The sequence below is a fragment of the Lactuca serriola genome, chromosome 7 (genome assembly GCF_051521515.1).
Source record: "Lactuca serriola cultivar US96UC23 chromosome 7, Lser_US96UC23_V15, whole genome shotgun sequence".
NCBI lineage: Eukaryota > Viridiplantae > Streptophyta > Magnoliopsida > Asterales > Asteraceae > Lactuca > Lactuca serriola.
In genome coordinates this window covers 25457905-25468941 of record NC_136414.1, presented here as the reverse complement: position 1 = coordinate 25468941, position 11037 = coordinate 25457905, and the positions used below count along the sequence as shown (strand labels likewise).

Genomic DNA, 11037 nt, shown 5'->3' with positions numbered 1-11037 from the left:
GATGGTTCCAATTTTTCATAGAGATCCAAAAGAAAATTTTCCAGAGATAATGCTTGTTAGTTGTCACTTTGTCTATTACGAGGATAGTGGTCTGATGCTGAAATTACAAACAAATATTGTATGCTATAGAGTTCTGTGCTATTTGTTTGGCTAAATCTAATATTAGTTTTTTTTTTCCTCATTTTACATGAAGAATCAAATATATTGTTGATTTTATCGTAATTATGCTTGCTATACTGTTTATTATTAGGTTCTTAGCTCCTACCAAATCGTTGGTGATTGTTGACATAGGCTCACTTCTTTTGAAAATTGTGCTTTCACGTTTAAGTTATTTGAAGGGAGACTTTTATGTCAACATGCTGTTAGTGTATCTATCTCACATCACATCGGTATGACAGAGTCTCTTATGTCTTTGTATGTTGGAGTCTCACCTCTTCTCTCTCAATCTCTCTGCAAGGTTTTTTAAAGAGACAATCTTAGACTCCACATATATCTTACACATACAAATGTGTATTACAAAAAACTGTTACCAAGATCACAACATATATATAATATATTAGTTTTGATTGGGAGCCAAGTCACCTAATTACAAATCATACATATATAACAAATAGATGTGTTATCTCAATTACTTGCTATCGCCCTTCCATCATGGATAGACCGACTGTATTTCTAGAACACATGTTTTTGAATTCCTCACCGATGCCATTGATACTAGACAACCTTTGTAAAGTAAATAATGGCATTTTTGGCTCTGGGAGATGAGTTTCACTGCATAACATAGACACTGCTTCTGACATTGTTGGCCTATCCTCAGCAATATCCTGAACACAAAGAAGTCCCACGTGTATGCATCTCAAACCCTGTGACACACAACTTGACTCTCCTAATGTCTCATCCATCAATTCTACTCCTAGCCCTTCATTCCATGACTTCCATGCCTGAAATGTATGTGTCAGGAATAAACGAGAATAATCACACACACACACACACATACACAAACATACAGTATTTAACGTGGTTCGATCAACACACAAAAAATAGTATTCTTATTCACTAGCTTGAAACCGATATTATAATATAAATAAAACCCTAGAGTCGTTATATATAGTTAAAGTACAAACATAAACCCCAAATATAACCGGGCCAGCTGGCCCATCTACAACTCTCAAGTCACATTTAACAGGATGTCTTCTGTTATATGTAAATGGGAGAAGTTATGTGGTATGGTTTTGTATGTGGAATTTTATACTTACGCGTGCGAGTGGATATATTTGTTCGTGATGTATGAATTCAGTATTCCTTTTACCACTTATAATCTCCAATAGCATTACACCATAGCTAAATACATCCGATTTCTCTGAAAATACTCCTCTCATTGCGTATTCAGGAGACATATAGCCACTGCATGCATTTCATTATAAAAAAAAGTCTAAAGTTAGAGTATTCTCATGCAAGAATCAGAAATGTACATGGGAAATGAATGATTCTCACTATGTTCCAACAATCCTACGAGTGTTTGCTAGCTCTTGTGTCATTTGAAAAGTACGTGCCAATCCAAAGTCTGATATCTTGGGATTCATTTTGGCATCAAGTAGAATATTGCTACATTTTAAATCCCTGTGTATTATCCTTAAACTAGAATCCCGATGGAGATAAATAAGTCCACGACCAATTCCCTGAATGATGTTGAAACGAGTCGCCCAATCAAGTTGCATACGTTTCTTTGGATCTATTTCAAACAATAATATAAGTTATTTCTAAATTATGACGATTTTACAAGTGAAAATGAAAAGTATTGATCAATTCAAACTCACCAAATAGAAAGGTGTCTAAGCTTTTGTTTATCATGTACTCATAAATCAACAATCTCTCTCTCCCTTCAAAGCAGCAACCCAAAAGTTTAACAAGATTCCTGTGTTGGAGCTTAGAAATCAACACGATTTCATTCTTAAACTCTTCAATTCCTTGTCCAGAGTGACCTGATAGCCTTTTCACTGCTATCTGCTGTCCATCATCTAACATTCCCTATTTTAAATTTTTATATTAGCTTCTTGGAATATATGTAATAGAAATTAAGAAGTTTGTAAATACTAGATTCTTACCTTATAAACTGCACCAAATCCTCCTTCACCAAGTTTATTTCTGTAGCTAAAGTTGTCAGTGGCAGTTATAATTTGTTCAAACTTATATATAGGCAATTCAAATGACTCCTTGTTAAGATCATCTTCTTCTTGTCTGTCCCCCAAAACAATTCGATCCTCCGAATTGAAGTGATTCAACTTCGTTTTCTTTCCTACAAATTAAGATACATTTTTTACACATATGGATGATGAAGAGTAATTTGGATGATTATAAGACATATTTTCTTACCTTTCTTATATGTCCTACACTTGTATAAACAAAAAACGAAGCCACCTAAGAAGAGCAAACCACCTATGGCTGTGAGACTTATAGCAACTGCTGCTCCTTTTGTATCTTCACCTATAAACTTGTGTTAGCCTTATGAAAATTAAACTGTCTATAATTATGATCTAAACAAGAATTTTCATTTACCTGATTCCTCAAAAGCAAGGCGCAAGAAAAGATCCTCCCCCCCAAATGAAAACTGTTGGATATCAATGAGGTCTTTTGTCCAAATCATACAGTGAATTCCTTCCACAAATGTATACGCCTTACAAGAGCAGTTACCCAAACACCAGCTTCCACATTCTTCACTATCCATGTATGGAAAGTATTCATGATAATCCGGAAGCTTAATCCCTTTTATTACCTGAAATCTATCTGGTTCACTCTTACTTTCATTCTTCTCACATAAAAGTTCATTTCGCCTCACACAACCCCTTGTCCAGTTACTTTCCCTCCATTCATCATCCGACCATGGTAGAAACCCTCTTAAGCAATCACAAATAGGAAACTTTTTGTCTGTACAAATAGAAAAAACACCACAAACTCCATAAACATCACAAGGAGTCGCTGGTGCTTCCCAAGTAAAATCCCAAACGTTATGAACATCATCTATGTAATTATACTGTAACACACCATCATGTCTTAAATAAAGCCATCTAATATCAGACGAGTTATAATTGTTAATGGTGAGAAAAGCTCCTCCTTGTGAGTTCTCAGGCATGATAGTCATTTGATTTGGGTACCTAGTCTCGTGAAAGATAGGATGGATCTTGGCGGTTTCTGGTAATTACATACATAAAACAGCCTTCCGGTCCCACGAAGGACATTATGAATTTAGGGTCATGCCTTTCGGCCTTACTAATGCTCCAGCGACTTTTCAATCCGTGATGAACGAGGTATTCAAACCGTATCTTCGCAAGTTCATATTGGTATTCTTTGACGATATTTTAGTGTACAGCCAAAACGAAGGTCAACATAGGGCACACCTAGAACTGGTTCTGAAAACACTTGACCAACACGAATTTTTCGCAAACCCAAATAAGTGTGAGTTGGGAAGGCTCCAGATAGCTTATCTGGGACATGTGATCTCGGAACAAGGGGTGGCAGTCGATGAGGAAAAGATCAAAGCCATCGAGGCTTGGCCAACTCCCACTAACTTGAAGGAGCTGCGAGGTTTCTTGGGCCTAGCTGGATATTACAGAAAATTCATTAAAGGATATGCAAGTATGGCGTCCCCACTAACAGACCAACTCAGGAAGGATAATTTCGGATGGAATGAGGCTGCCAAGAATGCCTTCCAGGTCCTGAAGTCAGCCCTTACATGCACTCCTATACTTGCTTTGCCAAATTTTGACAAGACATTTATTGTGGAAACCGATGCTTCCGGGGTCGGGTTGGGAGCAGTTTTGATTCAGGAAGGTCACCCTATAGCGTATTACAGCCAAGTTTTGGGCGCAAGGAATCGACTCAAGTCAATTTATGAAAAAGAGTTGATGGCGATAGTGTTGGCTGTTAGAAGATGGAGGCATTACTTGTTGGGAAGACATTTCATAATCAGAACTGATCAACGAAGCTTAAGGTTCTTGATGGAACAAAAGGAAGTGGGACCTGAGTATCAGAAGTGGATGTGTAAGATCCTTGGATTTGATTTTGAGATCCAATACAAACCAGGAATCACAAACAAGGTGGCCGATGCTCTTTCTCGAACAGCCATAGAAGCAGAATTGCAATCCTTACAATCCTCGTGGACTGTACCAATGAAAGAATTAGAGATAGAGGTGGCTAATGACCCTTTTATTCAACAAATCATCGCTGATCTCAATACTGGAGAGAGAACTCATGTGGGTTACACCTGGGAGAATGGGAAACTATTGTACAAGGGTAGAATGGTCATTCCTCAAAAGTCAAAGTTTGTCCAGCTATTACTCAAGGAGTTTCATGACTCCCCAATGGGAGGCCACGAAGGAGAGTTCAGAACATATCAAAGGCTGGCGGCGGAGTGGTGGGTGCACAACACAATACGCCTTTGAACCACGCCATATGAAAGCTTGTGGTGGTTGATCTTCTGAAAGTCCAACAACAAAATCTCCAGGATTTGGATCGTTTTCACTCTTCCATGATGTCATTAGATCTTTTCCAGATGTTCCAAGCTTCATGACTGGTAACAGAGTATTACCAGGATAGTCAAAACTCGCCCACAAAGTCAACCCTGAGATGGTATCGTTAAGAGCAAAACATCCTGCGTCTGTAAGCTTTGCGGTTGTTTTGTTTGACTGGACACGTATGCTTGTTGACCACACGGTGTTTTGTTCACCATCTAGGATTCTCAGGTTCCCATTGTTGTCGATTGTTAGGGTGGAGTTAGCGTCGGAAACTGAGAGTGGATTTTGTCTGGTTGCAATCCATATAAATTTTTTTGGAGGGACGTTTTTGAACCATATACCAAGATATAAGTTACTGGAATTACCTGGACTGAAGAACCCTAGCTCAAAGACTTGATTGGAAGAGACAAGAGTCTGCTCTAATGAGATTGGACTATCTTTAGTTAATATATCAGTTGACTTGCAGTGTTGTAGTGAAATAACCAGGATATACATGCATGTCATGCATAAAAAGTTTACAAAAGTGGCTCTTCTAATAGCCATATCCTTTTGCAGATTAAGCGTTTAGAATTTGGAAAATTCACAATCTATCAGTTTAGTATGATGATCACATTTAATCTAAAGCCAAGTCTTTCCTATGGTTTGATTTTGTTGCGTTTTTCATCCCTGTGGTTTGATTTTGTTGCATTTTTCGTCCCTTACATACATAAAGTTACTTGACTTTTTTCTGATCAAAATGTGATTTTTCACAATATGACATGGTGGCTTCTTTAATGAACTCACGACTAATATCCTGATAGATATACTTTATCTACTTTAATGTCAACCACTATATAAAAAAAGTGATATTGTACTGAGGGTTAGTAGTACAATTAATCATAGATCCAGTCAAAACCACATAAAGTCAACATGATGAAAGTAAACATTGTTTTGATCCTCTCCCTGGTATTGATCTTGAATTTATTGGTTAAAATCATAAATCATAGCATAAGATATTACATGTTGCAAGGCACTAACTCTTGTATTAATGTAGGTTAGTCACATTAGTATCAGTTGTGCTCATCATCAAAGAAAATGTAATTTAATTAAAATCGTGAAATGTAAGAAAGAAAAAGAAAAAAAAAAAGATCAGTTTCTTTAAAATGACAAAATAAAAATTGGTTATCATGCAATTTTCATCCCATTGCACATTCCTGAACGAATATAGGACATTCCATTCCATTTCATTCATCGTTAGTCTGATTCCAAGCAACTTTTTTTGTCATTAATTGAATGAACCATTCCATTCCTTCCCCACTTCCACCAAAACAGAAAACGAAGAGTTGTTTAGGCGACTTTCTATTATGACTAATTAGGTGTTTCTGTTATGTTATTAGGGGGTTTATAATTTTTTATAGTTACATCAGTTAAGTTGCTTTAGTTGAAGTATAAATCGGAGGTTAGTGTTAGTGAGTAGGCAATCTTGTTAAGGCTGTTTGGTAACCCTCTTAATGGTTTTATTAAGAGGCAACTTCTGAATCTGAATCGTTAAGCATTCATGTCGTTTCGCTAGGTTAATTAATTGTCATTTATGATATCGTACAAAGCAAGATACACTTTCAAACTTTATTTTTGCTCGCCTCCTCCATACATAGTTGTTTGGATTGAAATTTTATATTTATACTTTTGTTGTCCACTTTGCAAAGGAGTTCCCCATCACAACATGCTAGATGACTGAATACTAGTACGCCATCAAACACAACAAATTCAGAAAAATTAGAAGTAATCAATCACAAATACCAATGCCAGAATTCAAAGTATCAACGAGAGCACAACAGAAGACTGAACCTTCCCTTAATAATGTATGGGTATGACCAACATAGGAGTATGACTAGATTGATGACATTTAAGTTGTCATAAGGAAATTTCAATCATTTAGTTAAGCTCAACTAAGCTCTGAGTCTTTCTACATTATTTTAAAAGGGCTGAACTTTCCCTTAATTAATAATTTATGGGTATGACCAACATAGGATCTATATCTATATTTTTCTGTATCAAAATAACTACTTAAAAACACCTACTACAATAATTTAGGGGGTATAAGAATCTTTCTGGTAGTGAATTATGAGAATGCAGTTTGCAAACAGAGATATGTTACGATGCTATAAATTCACAATTCTTATGCTCACATGTTCTACTTGATATAGCTTTAGATTAACAGAATAGTAATATAAAACGATTACCTCATCAATAAGGACCAATCTTCAACCATGAATCCAACTAGTTTAGTTCAAAACAGAACCAAATCTATACTGGTTCTTAACAAGCATGGCAGATAATCCATACCTTGTGAAGAGCAACCTGCATACAAAAATATATACAACGTACATTAAGATCTTAAAATTAAGGATTCGTAGGAAGGAAAGGGTCAACAAGATCTTATTACTATTAAGTCATGCATTGACTACTGAACACAAGAAACACAAGTTTTTGGGAAGCTACCTAATTCTATTTGTTTAAGTCATGTAGGAAATGAGTACCTAGCCAAACTGTCATCAACTGTTTTTTAAATTATAATTTCATCATGTTGACTTTATGTGATATTGACCCCTAGAATATAATAGATAAACTATAGCTATCACTGATCAGGATGTTAGTCTCTAGTTCTTTAAAAAAAGGATGATATTACTATATATGTAAGTTCTAGGAAATTTGATAAGAAAAGTCAGAGTTTATAAGATAATAAGAAAATAGCACCGGTGGAAAAGTCATTTTCTAAATTATACTACCGAAGAACGACTTGTTCATAGATTGAAATTTGATTATCATGCTAAACTGAAAGGATCCATAGATTGTGAACTTTCCAAATTCTAAAAACTTAAACTTCAGAAGGTAGTGTCTTTAAAAACCAATAGGTATACAATGAGTATTAGAAGAGATATTGCTGCAAACCGTTTATGTATGTACATCCTGCTTATTTCACTACAACACTGCAAGTCAACTGATACATTGACCAAAGATAATCCGATCTTGTTACAAAATACTCTTGTCTCTCCCAATCGAATCTTTGAGCTAGGGTTCTTCACTCCAGGTAATTCCACTAACCGATATCTCGGTATATGGTTCAAAAATATTCTTCCAAGAAAATTTATATGGGTTGCAAACAGACAAAATCCAATCTCAGTTTCCAACACCAATTCCACCCTCACAATTGGCAACAATGGGAACCTAAGAATCCTAGATGATGACCAAAAGATTGTTTGGTCAACAAGCATAAAAGTCCAGTCAAACGAAACAATCGCAAAGCTTACAGACGCAGGAGATTTTACTCTTAATGATACAATCTCAGGGCTGACTTTATGGGAAAGCTTTGACTATCCTTGTAACACTATATTACCAGGAATGAAACTTGGAACAAATGGAAAAACACAAGGAAAATATCTATTAACATCATGGAAAAGTGACAATGATCCAACACTTGGAGATTTTTTTCTTGGGCTTTCGGGAGAACAACCACCACAAGCTTTCACATGGCGTGGTGTAAAACCGTATTGGAGAAGTGGGCCATGGGATGGAGGAAAGTTTATCGGGATACCAGAGCAAGAGGCTGGCTACTCAAATCTAATGACTCTTATGCCTGAGAATTCACAAGGAGGAGCTTACCTTACTATTAACATTTATAGCTCATCTGATATTAGATGGCTTTATTTGAGACATGATGGTGTGTTGGAGTTGAATTACTTGGATGATGTTCGTAACATATGGGAATATAGTTGGGAAGCACCTGCAAATCCTTGTGATGTTTATGGAGTTTGTGGTGCTTTTTCAATTTGTACAAATAAGTCTCGTATTTGTGAGTGCTTAAAAGGGTTTGTACCAAAGTCGAATGATGAATGGAGTAAGAGTAATTGGACAAGGGGTTGTGTGAGGGGAAATGAGCTTTTGTGTGAGAAGAATGAAAGTAGTTTGGCTTCTGGAAAAGGTAAACCTGATAAGTTTCAGGTGATAAGTGGGATTAAGCTCCCAGATTATTATCAATACTTTCCTTACATGGATAAGGATGATTGCAAGAGCTTGTGTTTGGGTAACTGTTCTTGTAAAGCGTATGCCTTTGTGGAAGGGATAAACTGCATGATTTGGGAACAAGACCTTATTGATATCGAGCAGTTTTCATTTGGTGGGGAGAATCTTTTCTTGCGCCTTGCCTATGAGGAATCAGGTAAATTCAAATTCTTGATTTTTGTAGATTTTTTTCTTACTTCTTTATAAGGCTATTAACACATGTTTATAGGTGAAGAAACAAACAGAGCAGCAGTAGCAGTTGCCATCAGTCTCACAGTTATAGGTGGTGTAGTCATTTTAGGTGGCTTTGTGTTTTGTTTATACAGGTGGAGGACATATAAGAAAGGTAAAAAGATACGTCTTATAATCATCCAAATACTCTTACTATAATGGGCTAACTTTAGATATATCTCATCTTTACATCAATAACTGATCCTTGTGTGTCAAAAATTTATCTTTGTAGGAAAAAAAACAAAGTTACATCACTTAAGTTCAGAGGATGGTATTGTTTTGAAGGATACATTTAAAGAAGATGATTTTAGCAATGAGTCATTTGAATTACCTATATATAAGTTTGAACAAATTATAACTGCCACTGACAACTTTAGCTACAGAAATAAACTTGGTGAAGGAGGATTTGGTGCAGTTTATAAGGTAATAATCTTGTATTCACAAACTTCCTTCTGTTATATATTTTCCAAGGAGTTAAAATAAATGTTTGAAATAGGGAATGTTAGATGATGGACAGAAAATAGCAGTGAAAAGACTATCAGGTCACTCTGGGCAAGGGATTGAAGAGTTTAAGAATGAAATCATGTTGATTTCTAAGCTCCAACACAGGAATCTTGTTAAACTTTTGGGTTGCTGTTTTGAAGGGAAAGAGAGATTATTGATTTATGAGTACATGATAAACAAAAGCTTGGACACGTTTCTATTTGGTGAGTTTGAATCGATTGATCACTTTTCATTTTCACTTGTAAAATCATCATCATTTAGAAATAACTTATATTATTGTCAAAAATAGATCCAAAGAAACGTATGCAACTCGATTGGGCGACTCGTTTCAACATCATTCAGGGAATTGGTCGTGGACTTATTTATCTCCATCGGGATTCTAGTTTAAGGATCATACACAGGGATTTGAAATGTAGCAATATTCTACTAGATGACAAAATGAATCCCAAGATATCAGACTTTGGATTGGCACGCACTTTTCAAATGACACAAGAGCTAGCAAACACTCGCAGGATTGTTGGAACATAGTGAGAATCGTTCATTTCCCATGTAGAATTATGATTCTTGCATGAGAAATTGAGAATACTCTAACTTTAGACTTTTTTTTTATAATGAAATGCAGTGGCTACATGTCTCCTGAATACGCAATGAGAGGAGTATTTTCAGAGAAATCGGACGTATTTAGCTATGGTGTAATGTTATTGGAGATTATAAGTGGTAAAAGGAATACCGAATTCATACATCACGAACAAATCTATATCTATCCACTCGGACACGTAAGTATAAAAACATATTAACATACCACATAACTTCATCTAATTTACATGAAACGTTTTTTATGGTTTGACATAATTTCTTCAGGCATGGAAGTCATGGAATGAAGGGAGAGGAATGGAATTGATGGATGAAGCATTGATAGAGTCAACAGAGGGTTTGAGATGCATACACGTGGGGCTTCTTTGTGTTCAGGATTTAGCTGAAGATAGGCCAACAATGACAGAAGCAGTGTCTATGTTATGCAGTGAAACTCATCTTCCAGAGCCAAAAGTGCCATTGTTTACTTTACAAAGGTTGTCTAGTATCAATGGCATTGGTGAGGAACTCAAAAACATGTGTTCTAGAAATGCAGTCACTCTATCCATCATGGAAGGGCGATAATTAGATAAAGTGGCACAAGAAATTGATAACTTCAGGTATGATTTCAATTTTGTGACTATATGTTGTGAAGAACAGTGTAACAAGCATAATTTCGATAAATTCAGCAATAGATTTGATTCTCTATGTAAAATTAGGAACGTACAAGATTATTGGTTAATCAGGCATGAATGGCATTTAAGACATTGAATGTGAATGAAATTATAAACCCTAATATTAGTTCTCTGTAACCAAATGACAAAGTACTACACATAATTTACAAAATTATTGTATAATTAAAGCATGAGATCGTGTATTGCATAATAAAAAGTGTAACAAGCATGATTTCAATAAAATTTGTAGTAAATGGAAATCTCTATTGTAAAGGAGAAACGTTCCAGATTATTTCACGATGAACATGAATGATATATAATCCGGTAATATACAGAGTAACAGACAAGATTTCTGCAAATTTTCAACAAATTTGAATTTCTATGAAATATTAGATCCATTCCGGATTACTTATACACCAACATGAATGATATGATATCAAACCCCGTAAAATTCAAACGCAATTATAAACCCTAACGTTGATTTACTGCAACAAAACACGGAA

At 35.6% G+C, this 11037-nt stretch overlaps 2 protein-coding genes across 2 annotated transcripts; one reads left to right on the top strand and one right to left on the bottom strand.

The window, feature by feature from the left end:
- Positions 1 to 497: 497 nt before the first annotated feature.
- LOC145063808 (G-type lectin S-receptor-like serine/threonine-protein kinase At1g61550) lies at positions 498 to 5094 on the bottom strand. The gene is made up of 9 exons (XM_079011389.1): positions 4388 to 5094; positions 4078 to 4158; positions 2557 to 3189; positions 2374 to 2484; positions 2106 to 2296; positions 1818 to 2028; positions 1495 to 1732; positions 1257 to 1404; positions 498 to 941 (listed from the first exon to the last, which is right to left on the bottom strand). Exons 1-9 carry the CDS (start codon positions 5052 to 5054, stop codon positions 636 to 638), a joined length of 2586 nt encoding a protein of 861 aa, XP_078867515.1. The 5' UTR covers positions 5055 to 5094; the 3' UTR covers positions 498 to 635.
- A 2233-nt stretch (positions 5095 to 7327) lies between these two features.
- Positions 7328 to 10623, top strand: LOC145060941 (G-type lectin S-receptor-like serine/threonine-protein kinase At1g61480). The gene is made up of 7 exons (XM_079008275.1): positions 7328 to 8709; positions 8782 to 8898; positions 9016 to 9206; positions 9280 to 9490; positions 9577 to 9814; positions 9910 to 10063; positions 10149 to 10623. Exons 1-7 carry the CDS (start codon positions 7413 to 7415, stop codon positions 10443 to 10445), a joined length of 2505 nt encoding a protein of 834 aa, XP_078864401.1. The 5' UTR covers positions 7328 to 7412; the 3' UTR covers positions 10446 to 10623.
- The last annotated feature ends 414 nt before the right edge of the window (positions 10624 to 11037 follow it).

Bases quoted from the DNA above. Each gene is read 5' to 3' on its own strand.
- LOC145060941 (XM_079008275.1), top strand. From the start codon at position 7,413: ATGAGTATTAGAAGAGATATTGCTGCAAACCGTTTATGTATGTACATC. The intron at 9,491-9,576 runs GTGAGTTTGAAT...TGTCAAAAATAG, and splicing joins CTTGGACACGTTTCTATTTG to ATCCAAAGAAACGTATGCAA. The intron at 9,815-9,909 runs GTGAGAATCGTT...AATGAAATGCAG, and splicing joins CGCAGGATTGTTGGAACATA to TGGCTACATGTCTCCTGAAT.
- LOC145063808 (XM_079011389.1), bottom strand. From the start codon at position 5,054: ATGGCTATTAGAAGAGCCACTTTTGTAAACTTTTTATGCATGACATGC. The intron at 1,733-1,817 runs GTGAGTTTGAAT...TGTTTGAAATAG, and splicing joins CTTAGACACCTTTCTATTTG to ATCCAAAGAAACGTATGCAA. The intron at 942-1,256 runs GTAAGTATAAAA...CATACATTTCAG, and splicing joins AAATATATCCACTCGCACGC to GCATGGAAGTCATGGAATGA.